Source organism: Triticum urartu, chromosome 6A (genome assembly GCF_056163025.1).
Source record: "Triticum urartu cultivar PI428250 chromosome 6A, HENAU_Tu73, whole genome shotgun sequence".
NCBI lineage: Eukaryota > Viridiplantae > Streptophyta > Magnoliopsida > Poales > Poaceae > Triticum > Triticum urartu.
The window spans coordinates 41,775,892-41,802,364 of NC_141878.1; the positions used below are offsets into that span (position 1 = coordinate 41,775,892).

The 26,473-nt window shown below is 43.9% G+C and overlaps 1 protein-coding gene and 1 long non-coding RNA gene across 3 annotated transcripts; one reads left to right on the forward strand and one right to left on the reverse strand.

Moving 5' to 3' along the window:
• Positions 1-286: 286 nt before the first annotated feature.
• LOC125512303 (uncharacterized) lies at positions 287-1,439 on the forward strand. Its single transcript, XR_007285289.2, has 3 exons — positions 287-386; positions 472-556; positions 1,258-1,439. It is a non-coding gene; the product is annotated as an uncharacterized LOC125512303 (long non-coding RNA).
• Positions 1,440-18,667: 17,228 nt separating this feature from the next.
• On the reverse strand, positions 18,668-24,466 carry LOC125513610 (uncharacterized). 2 transcript variants are annotated; one of them, XM_048678769.2, is made up of 7 exons: positions 24,365-24,448; positions 22,254-22,700; positions 21,375-21,934; positions 20,641-21,179; positions 20,071-20,253; positions 19,748-19,946; positions 18,668-19,588 (listed from the first exon to the last, which is right to left on the reverse strand). In XM_048678769.2, exons 2-7 carry the CDS (start codon positions 22,268-22,270, stop codon positions 18,897-18,899), a joined length of 2,190 nt encoding a protein of 729 aa, XP_048534726.1. In that variant the 5' UTR covers positions 22,271-22,700; positions 24,365-24,448; the 3' UTR covers positions 18,668-18,896. The 2 variants fall into 2 exon arrangements, with proteins under 2 accessions (XP_048534726.1, XP_048534727.1); XM_048678770.2 differs by lacking the exon at positions 22,254-22,700 and having other exon boundaries at positions 24,365-24,466.
• Positions 24,467-26,473: the final 2,007 nt, after the last annotated feature.

The window sequence follows — 26,473 nt, forward strand, 5'->3', positions numbered from 1 at the left end:
AAGTTAAGGTTGCAATCCCCATCTATTCTAGTCTGATTGATTTCTGATGTCAAATCCTTGCTAGCTAAGATGTCAAAATTGGTACGATTCACACAACTATGCTGGAAATACTACCACAAGGGAATAGTAGTAGTAACTTCGCTTAATCTGTACACCTAGTTATTCAGGAACAAAGTAACATGAGGAATTACGTGCATATTTAGATGATGCAAAAACATTGCCATGGTTTGTGCCACACTGGACTATTTGAATCTTGGTAAGGTACCAGAAATATTTTCCATAACAGAGGCCTAATGAAAGCAGGAGGATTCAGACTGATGAGGCTGTCCAAGATCGTTGTGAACAAGGTGAAATTGGTGAAGCACGAGCCCTTGTCGACGGCTTCAGTAAGTCTAATTTCAACAACAATAAAATGAGAAGCATTCAGATAAGGCTTTGCTGACAAACTTATTATACTTTTCTGCAATTTAGGTTACTACACTGTGCTTAAGCTGTACAGAAATGAAGTGTTCGACTCGAGCATCAACACATACGCCTTCTGCTTCATCCTTTATGGGTCAGTATAACTTTCTGTTCCGTATGCAGTTACTATGCAAACATAGGCTCAAGTTTTGTGTTGTCCTTGTAAAGTGAATGAGGAATTCCTTGCCCGTCAAAAAGATATCCTTGGAACCTGAAGGTAGCTTGTGCCCCAGATCTCTCTTGCCTCTCCAAATTCATGGCAGCGACATTCCTTCTCTTTGAGAAATCTATTATGATGTCCTCTACAATTTTATTGGCTTTTCCATTAATCGCTAGTTGTGTAAAGGTACAACTACATATACAACAATTAGGAAAATAGTACCACAAATAACTGAATATTCCGATGGGTAAATAGATTTTGTCTTGCGTGAATACACAAAAATACATGGAAGTATATTAAGAGGTCAAAAAGTACTAGTATTCAGCCTTGTGGATAAAAGATGCAAAATACTAGTTTTATATTTACTGTTCATCTATATATTTTAGTTTCTATTGCTCAGATGTATGGTTTGGAAAGAAATGAATTACTGTTGTAACACTAGTAATTGTCGATGTAGTTTCTAGTTCCAACAGTACGTGATTAGCTATATATCTCCATGCATAGATGTTTCTAGAACAATAAAATTTGTTCTCTGTACCTTCCCTAATAAAATGTGTTCCCTGTGGTTCAATTTAATTTCAAATGCATTGCATTGTTTTGCATCTCTCTCACATCTAGTCTTGTCATTTCTTAAGGAACGTGAAGAAATATTAGAAGAGGTCCGAGCTGTGAGAATGATCATGACATTGATGATGATGAGGATGACATCTATGGCAACAAGGGAGATGATAGCTTTGGCGATAAGCATTGTGATAAAGTAGAGCTCTGAAGTTGCTGACGCAAAATTGTCTGGACCTCTTTGTCACTATTTTGTTTTGCATTCAACAATTCCTAGATGGATTGTTATGGTAAATGTAATTCATATGCAACTCATTAGGTTTGTAATACTTAGATTATGCTAAATTAATTAAAAAGAATTTTCATGTGCGGTTATATATCGCACTTCCCTGTGGTGCAACACCTCTTAGTGAAATTAATTCAGTGAGGGTTGACAAATGGCCCATGGTGCAACAAACATCTTGGATACAGAATATGCATACATGCACTTTAGACTGTTGGCGACTTTCTAAATTGAAGGCGCGGGCTAACCTCTCAACTAAAGGAATCCCCGAAGGGGTGTATGCACCATCGATAATCACATTAACCGATGGTTCGGCTCTCCTCTCAGTTCTACGTAACCCTGACGGGTTGTATATACCGTTGGCTATTAAGAAAACCGACGGTAAGCAATAACCGTCGGATGATAAACACCCGACCGTGAACCGTCGGCTATAAGTGCATTCGACCTACTAGGAGCCAGGTGTAGGCAACAAGATATCCAACGGCTCACCGTCAGCTTCTCACCGTGGGCAAAGATATAATATGACGGTACCGTTGGCTATTAGTGTAATGGCTGACGAAGCATAGCCGACGGGAGATGGCCGGCGGTATACCGTCAGTTATAAAAGTATCCGACGGTGAACTTAAATATCCGACGGTAATTGGACCCTCGGCTAAAACGGAATATCTAGTAGTGTATATAGCACCGTCCCATCCATGCCGAGAAGCAGCGTTGGTTCCGCCCCAGGCGACGTACTGCTGGATACATACCCTGTGGATGACATCATAGAGAACACTAACTGTGAGCTACACTTCAAAATGAAGAACATATCCATGAAGGTGGCGGACGCCGTTGCTTTTACAATTACCCCCGAAGCAACCTTCCATTGCGCCCATATTCCAGCGGGCTATACTCGTGTCTTGGTTGATGAGGTGGTGGACCCATATTCGGGGCTACAGCTTGACATTCCTGGAGGTGACGATGAGCACACACTGGGAGAGGCCATACATCATATCATCCTATGGAGAAATGATTGCATCATCTTTCGAAGTCCACCGACACCGCGTCTGCCGACTCCTCCTCGAAGTCCGCCACCGTGTCAGCAGACTCCCGCTCCTTCAAGTCCACGAACGCGTTAGCAGACTCCTCCTCGAAGTCCGCCACCATGTGTACAGACTCCCGCTCCTCCAAGTCCACGAATGCTTGAGCCGACTCCTCCTCGAAGTCCGCCACCGTGTCAGCAGACTCCCGCTCCTCCAAGTCCACCAATGCGTGAGCAGACTCCTGCTCCAACTCAGCCATGTCAGCCGTCTCTGCCGCCTCAGCAATCGCAGAAGAGACACGCTGCAGCTATGGTGTGTAGCGGTACGAGTCGAGGTAGTACAGGAGGTACAGGCGGAGGCAAGCGATATAAATATGGTTCAAGCAGCCTCGCTCCTCTTCCTCAGAGGCCTTACGACATGACCGAGGAGCAAAACAAAGCCATAGTGAAGGCCGAAGTGGACGCCCATTTTGGACCGAAACCGGCACCGCCGCCAAGGGAGAAAGTGCTTGAGGAAAAGATTGACCACTTCGTTCGTATGGCTAGAGCACCAGCTCCCAAGCCTGTTGACTCTGACTATGAGCGCCAACTCAGGAAGGCACATCGAGCACGACTACAGAGGGAAGCGAGCTCGAGCTCGATCCAACAAGCAGCTGCCAAAAAATGTGGGAAAACTGTTCCCCAGCTGGGAAAACAGGCAGCGCAATCGATCCCCCAGTTGTTGTGCCAACAACACATGAGAGTACGCGCGCCATATATTATTGTGGGCAAACCGTTCCCCAGCTGAACAATATGGTAATAACCGAGGAGCATATAAGGCAAGCTAAAATGCTCGGTATCAGTGTTGGACAACTCCTCGACATCGAGCCCATGTCTCCTCTTAGAGAGGAGGAAATAAAACGGCAATATGTCCACGACCAACCTTTGGTCAAGCCCGAGGAGGTCAAGAACCTCCCAACGAGAATGTATGAATTGCATCAGTGGTACATGAACATTACCAAGATTTCCAATCGAGAGTCCCTCATGGTGAATGTCAAGGAGGAGCATTACTACCATGAGAAAGCTCTGTCCATTGAGTATTCAGAACTATTTCAGTTATACAATCAAGACGCACTCGACAAATCTTTCGTCAGTTGCTATTGTTTGTAAGTGATTTCTTTCTGTAATTTAAGTCTCAAACTAGCTGTAGTGATCATTTTGATCAATCATTACCTGTAATTATCCTCACTATATTCTTTTCTGTGGTATTATGCAGGATGAAGATGTATGAAATGAAAAAATCTGGATGCTATGGCATTGGGTTCATTGACCCTAATACCGTTAATGAGTAGACATGGAATATTCCAAGTTGTCGAGCAAGTTTAGAGGAAAGCATGCTAGAGTTCTTCAAACGCCTCAATAGCAATGAAGATATAGTATTTCCTTACAATTTCCTGTGAGTCACACTGTCTTGTACTACAAATTCTATTTTTGCTTACTAGCTAGCTAGATGTTAATAATTAAGTGTATAGGGTTTAGGCTAGTTGATTAGTGTTGTGCACATGCCTGCTTAATAAGACATGTAAACGTGTGCGCATGCAGTTTTCACTTGATCTTGTTAATTATTAAAGTTGATAAAAGAACAGTTGAAGTACTGAACTCACTACTTAAGGCAGAAAGTGACTTCGCCATCGTGAAGGGGATAGTCGGCAGGTAATTTCAATCATTATTAACTATATCTCGGCCTATTTAATTAGTTTGCCATTTTCTGATATCAACTATTTAATAACCCCTTTATTCATTTTCTTTGCTGGCGGGCAGGGCTTGGGCAAAGTTCATCAAGGTGACTCCAGGCAAATGGCGACAAAAGCTGTATTGGTATCGACACAAGGTAAGTAATTAAGTATTACTAGCTAGCTTACCATCTCTTTAATTCTTGTTTCAATATCATTAATTAATTATCATGCTTGATTAATTATTATCTGATTAAATTCCATTCTTGTAAAGGCCCTGAGGCAGGCTCCGAGGAATAATATGTGTGCATACTACGTTTGCGAGAACATTCACATGATGGCGTCCGAAAAGAGCAAATCTCAAAGACAGGAATGGGTACGTTTTCCAGAACACTATTCATAATATTTACATCATTATCGATATCTAGTCACACAACTAATACACATGCATATTGATCTCCTTCTTAACAGTTCAAAGAGGTGCGGGAGAAGCTCCTAACAACGGAGCGCATACTAGCACTTCAAGAGTAAATATCGAGATTTTTGCTCGACCAGGTCATAGATCCGAAAAAAATACTATTACCCGCTATCGCCCCCATGAACCACTTATTATCGTGCTCCGAAGGCACCAAGGCAACATGTAGGAGAAATTGTATATATATACATGTGTATGTGTGAATAATTAATGGTGGTTGTTAGACATTTAATTATATATATAATGTTCTACGAGAAAATCTATTTATATATATGCATAACGTGTACAATATGAAGTATCGTAAAATACCAGCAAACAAAAAAGAATTAAATGGAAAACACAAAATTAATGGAAAAATAAAAAATAAAACCAAAACATTTAGTGCTGGTTGGTGTTACCAACCGGTACTAATGACCTACACGCACCCGGGCCTGGCTCGTGGCACGTGGTGGCACTTTAGTGCCGGTTCGTGATGAACCGGTACTAAAGGGGGGACCTTTAGTCCCCACTCTTTAGTGCCGGTTGTGGAACCGGCACTAAAGGCCCTTACGAACCGGCGCTAAAGCCCGGTTCTGCACTAGTGTCAGTGGCTCCGGATAGAAAGAATCGGTGGGGCCGAGTTTGACTTTTGGTTTGGGACAAATTTGGAAGTGAGAAAGTGGTTGAGGGCTTTGGAGCATATCACTAAGCACTTTTAGCAAACAAGCCATTAAGAACACCTCATCCCTTCTTAATAGTATTGGCTTTCCTATGGACTCAATGTGATCTTGGATTGCTAAAATAGAAAATGTAGAGTCCTGAGCTTTGAGCTTGAGCCAATCCTTTGTCCTTAGCATATTGAAGGGGTTCCACATCCTCTAGTCCATGCCACTCCATTGTTGAACTTGTCTAAAACATACTAGGTAGAAACATTAGTCCAACAAGAGATATGTTGACATTAATTACCAAAATCACCCAGGTAGCACTTGTGCTTTCAGTGGGTCTCACATGTCAGCTTCCCATTAGGAGGCACCTCTTTTCTTCCTCAAAATTTGTTTCACGTCACTCGATTATGCGTTAGGTCGAGGTCCAAGATGTCGTGACCACAATGATGCATTGCTTACTCTCTCTAAGAGTGGTTGGGTACCCCCCCAAGTATAAGGATGAAGTAACCTAGCAATAAATATTTTCCTTAGTAGAGAACCAAGGTTTATCGAACCAAAAGGACTTCTTCCAGAAAACAAAGTCATTGGTACCTGTACACAAGGCACAAAACAAGCTTGTCCCCAACATGTCAAGAAGGATGTCAAGCTTCTTGTGTTGCTTTTTACAAGATTAAATTGCACGGTATGGTAGGAATTGATAAAAGATAAATTAAACGAAATGATATAACAAAAAGTAATATTTTTGATAAGGTTTTCATTAATAGATAATAGACCTAGGGGGTATATGTTCACTAGTGGAATCTCTCATAAGCATTAAAGTGTGGTGTGGTGAACAAATTACAGTTGTGCAGCGATTAAATTGTAATATTTATATTTATGAATGTGATTGTTCATGGTATAATCTCATATAGGCATTACATCAGTGATATGTAGACCGTTATCGGACTGTATCTATAACTAATACTCCAACCTAGAACCGCTATCCAGCATGCACCCCGAAGTATTAATTTCATGACAAAAAGAGCATTGCAATAAGTAAGATGACATAATATAGATAGTAAAATATCAAATAATATGACAAGAAACTAGGGCTTTGTTCTTAGTGGCAACAATACAATATGTATCTTGTCCCTTATTCTCACTAGGATATAAATCACCGCAAGATTATAACCCACTACAATGCACAACTCCCTCTGTGGAACTACCCATCATACTTAGTTAAAGGAAACAAATAGATCGAAGAGCATAAAAAGCTATTCAATTATAAAACAAAGAAACTTCAAAGGATTCAATTGATTTCAATGAACAATCTGTAAAGTGACCATCCATCATATCCCAACAAACACATCACAGATTACATAAGATAGATTCGATCATGTGAGGCAGCTCACGGGAATGTAGTATTGAAGAACAAGAGAGTGTCATATAACTACTGCTATGGACCCTAAGGTCCTAAGGTAACTACTCACACATGGTCATGGAGACAGCAAGGTTGATGAAGAAGCCTTTGTTGATGGATTCCCTCTCTACCAGGGTGCCGGAACAAGCCTCCAAATTGGATCTCCTTGAAACAGGAACTTGCGATGGCGGAAAAAATCAGAGAAAATTGGTACTGAGGGTTTCTCGAATTATGGAATTTATAGGCAAAGAATGGACGTAAGGCGGTTAATAGGGGCCCACGCGTCCTAGAGGCACGGGTCAGCCCCTGGCCACACCCCTACCCACATGGAGGCCCTGTGGGTCCTCTCATCTAGCTCCGATACCTTTGGATTCCTCGTGTCGCGAAAAAATCGTATTAAATCCACAAGTATTTGTACCTCCGTAGATATTAATTTTCTGAGAAGTCAAAAACATGCAGAAAACAACAACTGGCTGGAGGAATGGTCTGTGCGATGGCTTAGGGAGGGTGGAGAAGCAATGAGAGTGTGGAAGCGCCGCCGGCCACATGAGGCATGAGTAGGTTGTCTAGCCAGTTCTACTTTGAGGGATTGGAGGAAGAAGACGGGATTGAAGAAGCACTTCGTTGCACTTCTATGTAACATAGTCAAAGTTTCGCATTTTAAGGGTCCATTTGCTATATTTGAGCAATCAAATGCATTTATACTTTAGAAAAGACTGAATCAATTCAAAATTATGGAAACTCCTACAAAATAACTTATATGTTGTATATTACATGTAAAAAAATTGTATTTAGATGTATCAGATAAAAAATTGAGTATACAAGTTAAATATTTCCCAAGTCATATAAAATAACTTTGTCGAGTGCAACACTCGACAAAGAATTGAGTGTTTAATGAATGCAACACTCGCAAAGCATGAAAGCCCTCTTGTGGGTTTTGATAGGTCGGCTTGGCCATCTCATGGATTGCGATTGCATTCGTCCATCTATCCAGACCAAATGGCTGAGGTCTTCTTCTACTGATGACACGGATGACGCTCTGGTAACCACCGGACACCGCATCGATAACCACCGGCTGCTCTCCCCCTCTCCCTCTCTTTCTTCCTCCTTCTCTTCGATGATGATCGTCTCGAGATCAAGGAAGTAGTCGCGGTGCTCTGACGAGCCTCTGCTAGCACCACTGTCACGCACCACCGCCATCGGCTCTCCCTCTCCCTGGCTCAGGCTAGGAAAGACACCTCGCCACTGCCTCCACTACACGCTCATGGCCGGGACGCGCCGAAATCACCTACGAGTCGTCGTTGTGGGCCAAGGCACCGGGACTGTTCGCATACATCTCGACACTACAACCATGGCCCAGCCGCGCTGACACTATAGCTAGGTAGGGTAATTTTTTGCTCAAATGATTTCTGAAGGTCCGCTGCACGATGCTTGGCATACCATGTGGACATGTGGCACCACCGATTCTTCCGCTTCCTTTTGTCCTCCAGATCAACGAACCACCACCACTATCGGCACAAGCAGCACCATCGCCGCCAGACCTCCACCACTGACACCTCCACCACCTGTCACCATGGAATCCAAAGTGTGGGAAAAGGGGTCGAATGGGAGGGATTGGCTGGGCAAAAAATGAAACGCCCTAACTTTTGTCGGCCACCCAGCTTGTATCGGTGCCAACTCGACAAGGAACCAGATCCTCTACCGTGCTCGAAGGCACGCCAGAGGTGCCGTGCCTTCTTGCTTTCCAGCAAAACGGGCACACTGGGCCTGTAGCCTACAAGCAGAACGGCCCAACTAATGGCATGGTATTTTGATTGTTTTTTCTGTTTATTTCCAGCAGCTTTTTTTGCGGTATAAAGTTCATGCATTACTCACTTTGGTTTACAAGTTACAATCTCGTCCAACAATTTCCAGGACTTCCTCCGGACCAGAGCCTAGCCAAACAACAGTTCAATGATGCAACCTACCAAAGTTAGCCAAGGAATGACTAGCCCTATTACAACTCCGACGAGTATGAGCAATGCAAGAACTTCGTTCCCCCAAACTCCTGGTGATCTCTCCTATAATGAAAGCAAACCTAGACTTGTTACTACTGCATCTGTTTATCATCTTGATCGCTTCCAAACAATCCGACTCAATATCCAAGGGTAAGTTGCTCCATTGCAACGCCAGCAAAATACCCTCTCGCAAGGCCAGGAGCTCGGCTTCCAGAACATCACATCATCCCTGTATGTGTCTGCATGAAGTGAAGATAATGGAACCCTCATGATCCCTTAGAATCATACCAGATCCTGCTTCCCCTCCAGCCACTGAAGCATCTGTGTTTAGTTTCACTCTACCAATGTCCGATTTAGTCCAAGGGGCCTCAACCACCCATCTACAGAGCAGCCAACGGATGGTATTGGATTAAAACCTGCATCCACGACGACCTTCCCTTTGATAGGATCATAGTGTGGATCGGCTTTGATGTTATAAAGTGAGGACAGGTAACTAGACAAAAACTACACTGACACGTCCATTGGAGGTGGCTGCTTGTGATGGACAATCTCATTACGAACAAACCAGATTCTCCAGAACAACATAAACACATGCACTCTGCCTTCATCATTCAGTTCAGACAAGAGTTTGATAAACCAATCAAAGCCGACCGGCTTTAACAAAGATCTAGGTGGGAGCTTCTACTCCTTTGCCATCAGCTTCCATAGCACCCTCGCATGATTACAACTGCAGAACACATGGAATGAATCCTCCTCTTCCATACCACACACTGTACATAACGGTGACACCTCTAGTTTCCTTTTGACTTTGTTAGTCCAGTTTGCCAATGAGTCCGTGGCCAATCTCCACGCAAAACTCTGAACTTTTGGTGGAGCCGTACTTTTCCAAATGTGTTTCCAGCACTCCCGTGTGCCATCCGATCTGGTGCTGGAGGAGTGTCCCCGTGGGTTCATCAACTCATCACTAGCAAGTTTGTATGCACTCCGGACAGAGAACACACCGTTCTTTTCAAGTGCCCATGCCAAGAAATCCTCCCCAAAGCGAGTAAACAAATAGATTTTCAGGATTTCCACAATATCCACTGGGAGAAAAAACTGCGTTAGTTTATCCATGTCCCAATTACCATGGAGGTTTATGAGCTCCGAGACCCATTTGAGGCGGCACCTCCCTCGTGGAGAAATAAGGCCAGCAGATGGCTCCCTAACAATCCATCGATCCCTCCAGATACGGACATTTTGGTCCGTCCCAATCCTCCAAACCATGCTTTTTTTCAAGAGCTCTAACCCATGGACAATCGCTTGCCAAGTAGGCGATGGGTTTCCAGCAAAAACAGTATCCAAGAGGTGTCCATTTGGGAAGTATTTGGCTTTAAGTAACCTGGCACACAAAGAATCTGGAAACTCCAGAATCCTCCAGGCTTGGCGTGCCAACAAGGCTTGGTTGAACAAGCGAAAATATTTGAAACCCAGGCCACCTTGTTTCTTTGGCCGAGTAATTTTATGCCATGCATGCCAATGAGTCTTCCGCTTTCCCTTCTCTGCACCCCAGTAACAGTTGCGGATTAGGCGATTCAGATAGTCACAAAGCTCCATGGGGAGTTTGAATACACTCATGATGTAGGTCGGGATAGATTGAGCAATTGCTCTAATAAGAACCTCTTTCCCAGCCTGTGTAGGATGGCCATCATACGCAAACAGGCGGTTTGTCATTTTAACTTGTAAATTTTGGAAATTCCCTTTTGACATCCTACCGTCTGGTGTTGGTAGGCCCAAGTACTTTTCCTCAAAATCCGATGCAGTAACCTACAGCGTTTGCTTAACGCTTTCCAAAGACCCAACAGGACAGGAACTTCCGAACAGTATAGAACATTTGGAGGGGTTTAGAAGTTGTCCTGTAGCAGCCGCGTAAACATCCAAAATGCTCCTAATATGGTTGGCTTCATCAATATCAGCCTTGAAGAACAATAACGTGTCATCTGCGAACAAAAGATGTGATATTCCGGAGGCTCTCCTTGTTATTTTCAGTGGTGACAAATTCCCAGTTTCCACCCCCTTGTTAATGAGAGCCGAGAGACCATCTGCAACAAAAAGGAACAAATAAGGGGATAACGGATCACCTTGCCGTAGGCCATGCGACGGTGCAAATGAATTCAAGATGGCTCCATTGAATTTTACGGAGTATCTCACCGAGGTCACACACGACATTATCCAGTCTATCCACTGGTGAGCGAAGCCAATCTTTTGCATCATCTGCTTAAGGTAGTTCCAATCCACTCTATCATATGCCTTAGAGAGATCCAGTTTATAAGCACAGAAACTCCTAGTGGGGTCCTTTTCCTGTTTTATGTGGTGAATGCACTCAAACGCTATGAAAGCATTATCAGTGACCATACACCCAGGGATGAACGCACTCTGAGAAGGAGATATTATATCATCTAAAATAGGCCTCAATCGATTCACCAAGCACTTGGACACCACTTTATAAATGATGTTACATAAACTGATTGGTCTGAAGTCTGTAATCTTTACTTGACTATCCACCTTCGGAATCATGACAATAATAGTGTCGTTAATGTGTGGTGGCATGATACCTGTGCGAAAAAAATTCCTTTACCGCAACAATTACACTTTCCTTCATAGTCGCCCAATTTCTCTGGAAGAACCGCGCGGGAAAGCCATCGGGCCCTGGCGCCTTCAAGGGACCAATCTGAAACAGGGCATCGGCGATCTCCTGCTCAGAACAATCTGCACATAAATTATCATTCATCTCGTCAGTGACCACAGAACTGAACAGGTTTGTGACGGGAGAAGAATCAAGTGAGGGGCCTGCCTTGAAGATATTTCCAAAATAAGCAGAGGCTGCATCTCCCATCTCTCTGACTTCCATGTGAACAGTACCTTGTTCATCTACTAGTTTCTTGATCATGTTCTTTCTAGCTCTCCAAATAGCTCTTGCATGAAAAAACTTTGTATTGCGATCGCCTTCTTTCAACCAATCCACTCGAGACCGCTGCAGCCACATCATCTCCTCTCTGTATAATAGTTCATTCAACTTATCAGTAACTCGTCGAATCTCACATCTATCCGCATTCATAAGCATCAACTCCTCAAGCCGTGTTCTTGTCTTCTCTATTTCTCTAGTCACGCTGCCAAATTTCTCCTTACTCCATGCGTAGAGCTTATGCATCATGGCTCTAAGGGCCGCATGTACATCACCCATGCACCTTTTCTGTCATGCATCCGCCCAGGCACGCGCGATTAATTCTTGGAGCGCCGGCTCCCTTTTCCACATTACTTCATATTGCCTAAATTTCTTTTTAACATGCATGTCCACAAATCTATCACAGCTTACATGCAAGGTCACATGATCTGACACCGGTGAGATCAGGTGACGAACTGACGGCTGCTCGAAGAGGTTGCGCCAGGACGGGGAAGCCACCGCCCTATCTAGGCGAACTTTAACATTACCATTGCCACTCCTTTTGTTATCATACGTGCGTGGGACTCCAGAAAACCCCAAGTCAGCAAGGTCACAAATCTCCAATGAGTCACGAAAAGCTTGCATCTGCCTCTCTGAGGCCTAGGCATTGATGAGAAGAATGCGACCTAATAAAAGTCGCCACTTCTCGAACTGTCCGGGTATTCCCGGCCCCCTCCCCGGTAGTTCCAACTAATGAGATTCATTGGGACCGGCGGTCCTCCATCTCGGAGGCCGCCTCGGCTGTCCTAGCTGTATCAGAAACTGCATCACCATCTCACCATCACCTTGCTTCCTACGCTTCACAATAGGTATTTTTCGGGGGGTCGTACTGGGTTCCAATCTAACACTGTTTTCAGCTACTTCCCCTTTTTCAATCAGCAAAACTGTACCTGCAACCTTCCCAGCAAGGTTGGGTACAGGTTGTCCGCGCACATTAATAGTGCCATCATCTCGGATCAGTTTCTTCCGAGCACTCCTATCATCCCTTATTATGTCCATTGAGTTAAAATGATTATTTCCTGGCATCTCATCCATACCCGTATCCACATCCCCCCACTATAGCCCCTTGTTGAATTATTTCCTCCTCTTGCACCTCTTCCCCTTGCACCAACTCCACCCCCACGGTGCCCATTACCAAACGTGCTACCCCCTCTTCCAGCAGAACCCCAACCACCTCGGCCCCCTTTGGGCCCATTGCCAACAGGCTCATTTATCCAGTGGAGGTACTCACCCCATTCACAAGTACTTGGGTCATGTATGCCATCTCCGCACTCTTCAACCACATGCCCCATACAGCCACAAAAATAGCAGAAGTCCGGGAGCTTTTCATAGTATACTGGATATTTCTTCTTCTCCTTCAATGTAATGGGCACAAATCTAACCAAAGGAGAATTGACATTTACAAAGACTCTAACTCTCAGGTAGCTCGAAGGATTTATTTTCCCTTCGTTCACGATCACTGTGAAGGGAGGCTCTCCTACCTTCTTGGCCACCTTCTCCGCGAGCTCTTTCTTCCTAGTTAGTCCATCCGGCAAGCCCTTAATTCTTGCCCAAAGCGGGTACATGTCCAGGGCGTATTCTGTAACATTGGTAAAGCCATCATATTCCACTAGCACCACAGGATCACGCCGAAACTTCCACGGCCCCCCCTTCCATTACCCTCTTCCAATCACCTAGACAGTGGCACTGGGCCAAGAACAAATTCGGTCCTTTGATATTGAAGGTGACACCCTGCGCACACGACCATGCGTTTCTCATGGAGTTAAGTAGAGCAGCATGGCTGAACGGGCGCAGCGTATGAACCCTAAAAAGGGCCAGCCACCACACATCCTTGATCAGATCATCCACCTCACCGGATAGGTCCAAATCTTTCGCTTCCTCCCCGTGCAAGTTCAACCCCTCAAACGCATCCTCGAAATTCGGTTCAGGCCCACAGCGATCCCAATCCTCTTCCTCTACATCCTCCATATCCCCCTCTTCCATCCCAGCCGACCCACTTCCCTCTGGAACATCTGATCCTGGCAGATCGGCCGAGGCATGGCCGACCCCAACTTCCTCACCATCCCGCTTCTCCATCCCCGTCTGTCCTTCCTCGGGGACACCCCCGAGCCCATCGCTTGCAGGTTCCATCATGATTGGGCGCACCCCCGTAGGATCTCTGTTGTTGCTACCAGCCGCCGGTGAGAAGCCAGGGAAATATAGTAGATTTGATGTGGACTTCGGCGGTGCCGCCGAAGGAACAGGTAGACCCTAGAGGGAAACCCTAGGGGACAAAGTCTCCGATTTATTTCCAGCAACTTGACAATGTACCCCTAAAAAAAGCAGCTTGACAACGTTTGTCTAAAAAAGCATCCAACCTTGAGTACGGGAGCATCACACGTTCGTTGAATAGCAAAGCAAGATTTTTTATGCAGAAAACACCCAACCATGTTTTCCGGAAAAATCAGATGTATTATAAAAGTTCATCGGAAGTACAAAATCAACTCAAAAATTACATCAAGATTCTGAAACCACCGAACAACCACTATTCATCATTTGTCGTATAAAGAATATTGTTTGCGAGATTTTTTTTAATTTATTCATCAACTGTCAAGGTAGTACAAAGAAAACAAGAAGTAAAAAATACATCCAAGTCTGTAGAAACCTACTAATGACTACAAGCACTAGAGCGAGCCGAAGGTGCGCCGCCGTCTTCACCCCTGTCTCTTCGGATCCAGGCAAATCTTGCTGTTGTAGACAGTTGGGAAGTTGTTGTGCTAAGGCTCCATCAGACCAGCGCACTAGAACAACAACCGCTATTGTTGAAGAGAAGTATAGATCAGAAGGGTCCAACCTATAGACACATGAACACAGACGAACGAAGATGGGATCCCGCGAGATCAGCCGGAGACAAATCTCCACACACCCTCCGATGATGCTAGAAACACCACCGGGATGGGAACTAGGCGGGGAGAAACTTATTCCATCTTCAGAGAGACACTGGCGGGAGGCATGAGAAACCCGACCTTGAATAGTCGCTCACATACATGAGCATACACTCACCCTAGGAACCCATGCATGTACACCCTACCCGTATGAGCACCTCCAAAAGACTGAGCTGGAATAGCATCTTGAGATTGTACGAAGTCACCACAGGCATAACATCTTGATTTAGTTTATCAACTTTTATAGTAGATCTGATCTTTCTGGAAAAAAATATGTTGGAAGTTCGCGGAAAAAAAATCTTGCTTTGCTATTCAACGAATGTGTAATCCTCCCGTTCTCAAGCTGTTTTTTTTAGCCAAACGTTGTCAAGCTGCTGAAAATAAACAGAAAAGACAATCAAAATAGCAGGCCCATTAGTTCGGCCGTTCTGCTCGTAGGCTACAGGCCCATTAGTTCAGCCGTTCCTGGAAAGCGAAGGCACGGCATCTCTGACGTGCCTTCGGGCACGGTAGAGGATCTGGTTCCACCCGACAACTGGGCCCAAGCGGTTAAACCACAAGATCAGTACTATGTTATACACATGTCCCAATGTTGGTGGGGTCTTTTTTGTAATTTTCATCAAAGATGGTTGTTCCATGATATCATAGCACCAAATGTGATTATTATTTTTGTAATTTACTATTTTCTCCATCACTTGCCTCTTCTCTGCAAAAAAAAATACAATAATAGGACTACGACAAAGATTAAAAAAACTTTTTGAGGAAAAGCCATCATAGCGACTTTATTATGTTTGAACCATAGTTACATCGTCCACTAGGCTAGATACAATGAAAACTTGAGGATCTCCCGTCCATGCACAAGTCTGGGATCCTTCTACATGGGCAGTTAACAAATGAGCCAGTACAATATTCCTCTCCCTTGGACAGTGTTTTATGATTACAGGAGAGAAATTCCTAGCTTAAAACACACACTCTTCGTATATTGCCGAAGCTTTTGTTGCTGAAAAACCTCCATCATGATAGTTTGAACAACTTCCAGGCAGTCCGAGTTGATAATTATCTTCTCGCGTCCAACTTGACCTGCCAGGATGAGCCCGTCTTTCAAGTTTCAACGCTCTAGCTTCAGCAATAGCTGCCGAGTTTACATGTTCAATTCTGCTGTTACTCGCCGCCACAAAGTGCCCATGGTCATCTTTGATCACAGCTCCAGTAGCCCATTTCTCCTCCTGAAGTCAGAAAGCAGCATCGATATTCATTTTAGCATAGCCCTCAGGAGGTTTCTCCTGAAGACAAAGATTAAAAGTTTGAGCACAAGTATTCACAAAGCTAAACAAAACCATCCTGCGGATATTGGGACGCCAACTTTCAGAAATTGAGCGTCCCACCGTACTCCCTCCGTCCGGGTTTATTAGGCCTCTCAGCATCACAAGCATGTCCCCTTTTGTAAGGCCTCGCTTTGGAAAGGTGCATGCATGCAACCATTTCATTGGTTGCATTGAAAGCCATTGTTGTTGGTGCCATGGCTGAAAAATTAATATACTTCATGCATGCTTTTTCATTTGCTGCATGCATGTGAGAGAGTACATTGGGAGTGAAATGAAAGAATTAATGTGAGCAAATTACTATGTGTCTTGGTTTAAGAGAAATTGACTTTAGACCTAATAAATCCGGACAGATGGAGTATCAAACAAGGACTTGGATTCTGTACTTTCTGAAATTTCGCTCTCCCCTAAAAAATCTCAACTTTCAGAAATTTGAACCACATGGTTCAGATGAAGAAGAGCAGCCAAGCTTGAATTAAAAATCAAACGGAGGTAAAGATGAACCAATAAAAAGGTGATAAATCCTTGTCCAGTCAAACACCACGCACAAGTCAAGTCCCTTAAGCTGGTCACAATGGGCAAGAACATAAGCTAGTAACTTACACACTTCTCTAGACTATGTTACTACCTCCATAATGGGTAGGAACATCTATGTAGTGTCATGCAAAGACGTATTTATTAGGTTATAGACTCATTGTTTCTTGGAGTGTGTGATGTTCCGGTAACTTAGCTAGTTACCACAAGCACCTTTCTCTTCATTAAATATGTGCCACATAAGCAAAGTTGTATTAGAGTGTGTGATGTTACTCCTAAGTTCCTCCTTATTGTGACCAGCCTTAAACTTCACAACGGGTCAAACCTACGCGAAGCTCTGATTAACTCGTGCCTTTGTAGTTCCCAAGACATGCAACGTTAATTCTTCACCGCTGGCCGAGGACCGATTAACTCGTGCAGACTGCGCTGGAGGCCTGTATAAGAACCCACCAGTCATAGCATATGTTCGACATCCCGCTTTCCTTCCACACTCGTTCTTCGCCATCGATCCATTCCGACTCCCTCCGTTCACTTCCAGGGCATCATCATCATCAGCTCGTCCGCCATGATTTTGGCGGTGATCCTGGCGGTCGTGGTGGCCGTGTACGCCTTCTCCAGCCCGGCGGTGATGGCGCCGGGCGCCGCGGGGACGCTCATCTCCATCGTCTGCTCTCTTTGCGGCTGCGCGTTTGGCCCTCTCGCATACTTCCTGATCTACGTCGTGTGTTTTCTGTTTGGACTATGACTGATGAGTGATGACAACGTACCGCTCTTCTATACCCAGCAACCGTGGTACGTACGTGGAGAATGTTCCGCTCGAGCTTTGGGTATCTATCTTAGTTGATGTCTCGCCAGATGTGTCACTCCTGGGTATGTAATGGGTTAAGTGAGGAGTACTGGTTCTAAACTGCTGCTGTTTGCACCAAGTCGTTATCGCATCTCTAGCTCTATATGTGCTTAATTATTATTCCTGCAGCTCCTCGTGCTCTTTTTTTCTTTGCGGAAAAGTTTGTCGTGCTTTTGCGGTCATCTGATTATGTGAGAGGACGCTGATCTGCCTACTCGTAATTTCGTGCGTTATACGGTCAAACCACCACAATTCGTGTTAGAACCGTTCTACTATATAGAACTATACCACTTTAATATGTACTCCCTCTGTAAACTAATATAAGAGCGTTTAGATCACTAATAGTGATCTATCTAAACGCTCTTATATTAGTTTACGGAGGGAGTACTATTGAATTCGTATTCAAAACAAGTTTCCAGTAGTATAGTCTTTCTGACACATTGCATATATGAATTTGTATTTTAATTTTTTTATACACAGTACACATGCTGAGTGTATCTAAGCGTTATCCTACCTTTGATATGTCAACCAAAATATCTTGATAATTATACATAAACAACATTCAGCACTTGATATAAGTCAAACTATACACTGAATGTCATGTGGCCAATGCTGATTAGTATTATATTCATAGTCATATATCTAACAGAAGTACTCCTAAGACGTTTTTTTAGGATGCCTCAAAAACATCTTACATTTTGATACAGAGATAGTACTCTCTCCGTCACAAAATAAGTGTATCAACTTTGAGACACTTATTTTAGGACGGAGGGAGTACATAATATGGGCTCATGTGGTTGATAATATGGTGTTTCTGAATTGGTAATAGTAATCATTAAGTCTACAAACTTTATGATTAAGGAAGTAATCCACAAGTATACTCTCTGAGCAAAAACAATTGTAGTGGCTATATTATAACCTAAATATTTCAGTTTACATAATATAAACATCTTCAAAAAATTCCAGTGTATGAAAAGTCATGCTATTGCATTTGCGAAGGCCACTGTGCTGGTATTTAGGAACACCATCATGAAAACCTTTGTACAAAGTTGGCAGCTTCATCCCATCCGGTCAGGTCGTGTTGCTGAAGTTGTTGGATCTCGGTTGAGAGAGCAGACACTTTGTTGGCAAGATAGGGAGCTAGGTGCTAGTAGGACTTACCACACAGCAGGTGTGGACAACTATTTCAAGTTGCTGAGCATTTGAATGATGTAAACCGTTCCTGTCAAAGGTAGCAAATCACCTCCGCGAAACCTTTCTATGTAAATATATCATCATATTACGTTTTGATAAATAATGTACTTGTGTCATGAAAGTCTAACAAAACTTGTCACAACAAAAGCAGGGGCTACTCAATTCAGAATCATCATATAAAACTCTGAAGTCTTATATATTACAGCAAGATGAAATGTGTAGAATGCAAATGGTCCGGGCAAATCACCTCAACACCAACCCAAATAGACAGCAATCCAAACAGAAATTACAAATACATCTCAAGCAATAAATCCAGGCAACAGTATGAGCCCAAGCACGAAACAGGCACAGTTATCCGGGCCATTCCGACATAGCGGCGTAAGATCAACAGACCCTTTTCGGGATGCACATCTGGCCTGTCATGTGCCAGCTTTCACCCCCATCATGATGCGCATACGGGCACGCCGGGGTGTACTCCTCCTCCATGACCAGGAGGTTCCACTGCGCATGCGGGTCATGAGTTGAGAACACGGTCCAGTCAGGAGTGGCGTTCTCATACCTGCTATGCGTGACTCGGGCAAACTCCTCCACATCCTGGTTCTTCTCCATGTCATCCGGGTCGATATCAACGGTGAAGATGTCGCCGTAGGGCCTCTGCGAATGCAACAAGAGCGGCAGCGACATTGGGTCAGCAGACACCGCGGCAAGATCTGCCGTCACGACGATGCTCCGCCCGTCCGGGCTGAAGACCGGGTGGTTCACGTGCCCGGAGAAGTCGTACCCGCTCCGGATTACCCTCACCACAGAGCGGTCGATTGCGTTCATCAGGTAAACAGCAAAGTACCCCGGGTCCATACCATGGTCGCGCTCCGGAGCGTCCGCGGGCTTGTCACGGTTTGACGAGAACACGATCCAGTCCCTGTCCGGCGACCACTGGCAATGTGTGTCAATCCAATCGCCCTCTGTTATCCGTTCCGCTTCACCACCGTCCTCCCCGATCTCTGCGTCCATCATGTATAGATTCTTGTACTTTTTGTCTCCCCCATTTCTTGTCGATCGGAAAACAAGTTTTGTCCCTGTACAAGTGTAATAAATACATAAATGTAAATATACAGCGGTCATTGTGAGAGGTATACAAAGTTATCACCATGCCAAGGGAAACAATATTCATATTGAATGGACTAGAGGACTCATGGAGCCACTGAAGCAAGGCTGCAGTAGTGGTAATTCCTTACCGTCTGAATTGGTGGATGGGAACGCATTATTGAATTTTCCCTTCGTGAGCAGTCGCCGCTCTCGTGCACCACTCGATACGTGAGGGATGGCGTAGATCTCCAATATTTCGTTGGCTTTGAAAGACGGTCCCATACAGACATAAAGTATATCCTTCTTTTGGTTCCACACCGGTGAGAAGACACCATCAGGACCATCCGTCTATATGTACAAGTACACAAATACAAACAGAGCACCCATAGTCAATAACAACCGGCCAGTCATAAACAGTCGCAAATTCATCCATTCTTTTGAACCAAAAGATAAAGCGGCATGGTGTACTTACTTCGAAGACAACACGCATTCCGTCACTATCGGCCAGCCACACAGCTTTGAATTCGTTATCGACGAATGCAAGCTTAGAGCCATCTTTGGAAAATGCCGGGAATGCACCGGCAACCCTAAACAGACCAATATCTTCATGATGGGACTGCAGCTTGTCGAACCGCCTCGGGACATCATCTCCATGCTGCAGGAGACACAATGTTTTAGACAGCTTGAACGACATCACTACATACTCCATTCCAGAAAATAAGGTGCATCAATTTTCGTTAAAGTCAAATATATGTATGTTTGACCAAGATTACGGAATAAAATATCAACATCCACAATACAAAAATAAATAAAACACGAAAATACTTCCCATGATGGATCTAATTATACAAATTTGGTATTATAGATATTAATATGTTTTTTCTAAAAACTTGGTCAAACATGCACAAGTTTGACTTCAAAAAACTAATACACCTTATCTTTTGGAACGGGGGGAGTATAATTAATGTAATGTAACTGTGCAAGTGTGTACTACTGAACAAGCAAATCATTGTGCATAGGGCATAGCCACAAGGATAGGTACCTCGAGATGGTCGCTTTTGCAACGATGATAGCCAATGTACTTGCCACCATCCATTACAAAGGGGTTGTAATGGTCGCCTTTTGGCTTGGTACACCGAGTGATTTGAAGTGGCTCCTCCGGCAAACCCATGTCAAAAACCTCGATGTGACGGTACTGCGCTTCAACACGGACGTCGGTGAACACAGACTTCTGGCGGATGGTTGCCACAGCCACTCTGCTCTCATCAATGGCTGCTGGAGTCACTGCATCGAATGCCTCCGGGGTCACACGGAGGGTCTCGCCGGTGCTCAAGTCGTGCCGAAATACACCCCAGTTATCCCCAACCTTTTTATGGAAAAATAGTACTGTTTCGCTTCCCCATGATGGCCAGCCAGCGTTCTCGATCACCCGCTCGCGCTCCAGATATGTGCTCTCTAGGTCCATCACGTAAATGTTTGTCAGCAAGTCTTTAACTTCACCATCCCATTTCTTTCCTTGGAACGAAGCCACTGCTACCCTCTTCCCAGATGGTGACACCGAGGGGCTTAAATCGGACGTCCCTGTTTATGTATGTAGAATTAAACAGGTCAACCAAATATTATTTAAGCAGAAATTTAGCCATGCATCCAAGAACAAGTAGAAGCAGATCAAATTCAGAAAGGACACAACTTAATTAGTCATTCATATATCCAGAGACAAGTACAAAGTAGTAGATCAAATAGCAAAAGGAAGATAAGATTCAACAACCAAATTACCTGGTGGAGTGAGGCGCTCAGTTTCGCCTGTTCTGAGATTAGTTTTGTAGACGACATTCCAGGGGCTGCGGCGTTCTTGCACGGGCTCCTTCGTGGACACGAAGACGAGGTAATGGTCAGCTGTGTGACCATCCACCTCGTAGCCTCCTGCGATGCAGCCGCTGTCCTCCAGACGGGCACCACTGAAAAAGTCGCCGCCATAGATGTCCCCCAAGGTGAAGACCCAGACTTCGTCGCCGTCATCGAAGCGCAGGCCTATATGAAGAGTCTCGAGGTGGTGTTGCCTTTCGGAGACGAAGACCAGGCCGGTGAGACGGCCCGAATCGATGGCGGCTTCTTCGACGGCTTCAGGAGCCAGATCTAGGTGCTTGACGATCGACTTGAGGGCCGCAGATGGAATGGGTTGGCAGTTGTAGTTGTACGACACGCCATCCGTCAAGTGCCGCTCCTCCTCCCTTGATGATGCTGGAGCTGGACAGCAGAATATGTCGAGGGGCACCGGAGGCCTGTAGCACGCAAAGAAGGCGATGCTTCCTCTGCTCTCGCCCATTTTGACAATGCTGGTGATGATGAGAAGTATGAGTCTAAGCCAGCGATATGGAACTATATATGGAATATGGCAGAAAGTAATGCAAGGTATTATAAAGCTTGGAGCTTAGTGGTATGGCACTCCACAATATGCGACCCACAGGGCCAAGTAGCCTCTTTGTTAACTATTGCATACTTGTACGCCATCGTAGTTTGCTCAACTGTCAGCGCGTTGTGTGCAACCACCAACAATTTAAAACGGGCATCAGTTTGATATATTTCAATGTATTTTGGTTGTGTAAAACAACTGCAGACGCGGTTGTGCATATATTATCAAATTTGCAGCACTACCTTTTCATACAGGTCATTCTTCAACATTTCTTGGTCTAGATATACTGATGATGGTGGGATCCTGTGATATTCTGCTGACAGTGATATACTGATACATTGGCAATCACTTGATATAGCGGCAATCAGGAGAGCAGCTTGTATTCTTTCTTACCATTTCCATTTCTGCAACTTACATTGACAGTCGAGATTCTTTGATGCTTGCCAGCATATCCATGTATTGCGTGAAACTAAGTTTTGTCTTCTCTGTCCAGGGTGGAATTAATATATCACCCAACCAGAGAGTTGCCAGCAACATCTGGATCAGCATCTAGCAGAGTTGACTTGCACCATAATCATATTATTTTGGCCATGTGGATAGATCTGGCATCAATGCTATCTCTCACACTCAATCGATGGTCATCATCACACATTTCTTTTATCATTCAATGAGACACTGATGTTTTTTCCCTAGCATATATTACTCTGATTAGCCAGGAGCCTGGGACTTCAACAAAGCAAACAAAATTATGCTCAAATGTGCTTGTTTCATATTTTTCCCTTCTCATCTAAAAAGAAGAAAAGGCTCAGTGTTCCATGTTTTATAGCCACATAAAAGGAGCACAACTGATATCTAGCGGCACTTCTGATCAGTTTAAAATTGACCAGCCACTTGGTCATGTACAGGTATCTCCTCAAGTCAGGTCTGTGTGAGTGGATCTCACAGTTTCCATGGTCCATGAGCTCTTGCAACAAGCAATCGATCATGTGCAATTCTTGTGAAGTCAATACTTGTGAATAGTACTCTTACCATTTGTCTATCGTTCAATGAGACTAATTCTTTCCCTTCAGCATAGACCGACGGTATAGTTACCTAGGAGCCTAGGACTTGATCAGAATAAAGACAAACCAAGATCAAATGTGATGGTTAATTCGTAATTTCTCCCCTCATATGGAAGGAACTGACAGTGGGTATCCAGCAATATTTTCAGTTGGTTTCAAACAAAACGGTCACTTAGTCATTTACCCCTTAAGCCTTATAATTAGTTTAGTAGGTCAATTGTGACTCTGTTTAGATGGATCTCGCAATTAACATGGGTTCATGTTAGCACTTGACAAGCAAGTGAGACTTTTTGAAGTCAATACGTGTGAACTGTCATCTCTCATTTGTTTTATCAGTCAATAAGACTAATTCGTTTCCCTTTAGCATAAACTGACCTTAATTAGCAGGGAGTCTGCGACTTGATCAAAGTAGAGAAAAGGCATGCTTGATTTCCTAAAGGGATGGGCTCGTAGTCTCAGTGGGGGGTATAGGAAAGAAAAAGAGGGCTTACTTCAGTTGATTGATCAACTGGATGTTAAGGCAGAACTAAATCCACTGAGTGCAGCGGAAGCCGGAAAGGTCTATCAAGAGTGATGCTGATGAGCGGACCACTAAGCTTATGAGAGAAGAAGAGTTGAAATGGACCTAACATGCTATAGTGAAGCATGTTCAGGAGGGGGGAAGCAATATGAAGTACTTCCATTTTACTTGCAAATGGGAAGCATCGTAAAAAAAAAATCAGCTTGAGCAAGATGATGGCACCATTGGAGAAGCTCAACTCAAGGTGTACATTACTAACTTCTATTTCAGAAAACTGGTTAGGGTGTGTTAATAAACAAATAAAAGCTCAAATCTGGGTTGGAGTTTGTGCTTTAGTCTAATAATGTTCGAAAAATGGTTATGGTGTATTAATAAACGACTAAAAGCTCAAATCTGGGTTGGAGTTTGTGCTTTAGTCTAAGGCTATTTGAAGGTATTGCAATAATATTGTTTTTAACAATCAAAGAGCTTCTACTTTCCTGCAGGTTTGAACTCGGTGCAGCCACTTGGAAATGATCTGCACTGGATCCTACGTGATCCTTAGTTCAACCTGTGGAGGCGCCGGCTACACTGGATTCTGGGTGCAGCCACTTGGAAATGGTTGCTCAGGCTTTGTTCAGCCGATTTGGTTGGCTGCATAGTCATATGATAACCACAGATGGAAAAAGTTAAATGCAATTTAGCAACCACCAAATTAAAACAGAAAACACCCACCAAGGAAACTAAAGGAAAAGGAAAATATTGCATTGTGATACTAGTAACAGATGGTTACCTGCTCAACCAAACAACATCAAAGCACTTCCACTGGGGCAAATGAACTTTTTGTGCAAAATTTCAGCTCCACCATGTCCACCATCAACGCCCATGTCTGCAAGATTAAGAAGTCAAAGAACCATTGAAATGCAATGAACAATGAATAGATACGAGCGGGCATGAGCAGGGTATTTAGATAAACTCACTTGAGAAAAGCAGCTCAGGTTTGATGCAACATTACGAAAAAGATAAACCAAACAACACCTACTAATAAATAAATCAAATATTCTCATAACAATATATACTCACTAATATCGTAAATTGAAGAACATACATACTTAGACTGTTCACTGATTAGAAGGTAGGGGTATCTAAAATTACTATTAAGCTCATTCCATGCTATATCAGACAAGAATGAAATGTACCCATACTTATAAATTCTGGCAACAGATGTGATAATGACTATTCATATTTCGATTATCTTTGTAAAAATTTAGCCTGAATTCTCCTGCACAAATGAACTTACTAGCTGCATCAGGACTCTTCTAAACGTTACAAAAACTATTTTGTAAAATATGAAACCAAGTCATTATTATGGATTTAATAATATCAGCAAGGCAAAGATAATAATATCCAAACAATGAAATATAACCAATTTTATGCTTCATAATGTGCCAATTGAGCTACCTATTTGACACTTGACTTGGTTCAAGCTAGTTTCAAAAAAATTATAATTAAGCCGTGTACCTAATACACTCGGCTATGCCGATTTAAACTCGGTTTATATATAAAAAGAGGCTTGTAGTACACGGTTTACTAGGTACAAGCCGGGTGCAAACCAAGGGCCGAGGTGAGCAGCCCGGTTTATATATAAACCGAGGGCCGTCGTGGGCCACCAGCGGTATGTATACGCATGTATATCCCTTTGTAAACACTGAACAATGACGAGAAACAAACGAAAAGAAGCAGGCCCGATTCGAGCTTGCGGCAATGCACCGGTTTTGTGTGCGCATGTGTAAATAAACGAAAAGAATCAGATTCAGGAGCTGTGTACGTGTGTTCCTTCCGGCAAGAATCAATTATCTTGACGCTGCTGCTCCTCCGCGGCCGCCGGCGCTCCCTACTTCTGCTACTTTGCTGCTCGCTGTTGCTACTCCGCTGCTGCTGCTCGCTTGCCGCCGCCGCTGCTCCCTAGTGCTGCTGCTGCTGGCGAGGAAGGAAGAGGGGAAGAGGTGGAGAGGAGGACAAGGAGAGAAGAGGGGACGAGGACTAGCTTGGCCGAGAGGAGGAGCAGTGGCAGCGAGGCGAGCCAGAGGAGGAGCTGCGGCGGCTGCGTACTGGAGGAGAAAAGAGATAAGGAGAGTGAGAGATGGGACAGATAAGATAGCTACTCAGGGCCGTCCGATTAAGCCGAATCCAACGGTCATAAGAGCATGGTTAAGGCTAGTCATAGTGGGGGTAACTTAGATAGTAACTTAACACATCCCAAGACAATTTTGCTTATGTGACAAGTATTTAATGAGGAGAGAGGTATTTGGAGTAACATAATATGTTATTGTAACATAGCGCTTCCCGAGATAAAATGAGTCTATAAGGCAATAAAAATGAAACAAACTATGACACTACTACTAAGATACTTTGCACTATGGGGTAGTAACTTAGACTAGTGGCATGCATATGACACTAGTCTAAGTTACTCCCCACTATGACCAGCCTAATAGTACAGCCAGCTGATGTCTATATGACGTTCCCTTGTCATCTATAGCCAACCTTGTAGCCTTATCTCAAAAAAAAAAAACTTGTAGCCTTCAAGTATAATAATAAGATACAAAGATGTGCTACCTTATTAATAAATGGCCCACCTTTCACTCTCACATAGTGCCTACGAGCACGTGTTGCAGCCGGCTCTTATTCTGTAGCCGGCTCCTCTTCTTTCCCCTCCATGTCCTGCTTACATAAGCTTACTATACTTGCTCTAACTTGTAATCCATGGGAGGCCTATATTGACCAATCAAAATGCAAGGGTATAAGCAGTGTGTTTTTTCTTGGCGGCACTCAGCTTATAATAGGTGCTCACAGCCGTCCGACTAAGCAAATCCAACGGTCATGACGCGTAATCCGTGGAAGA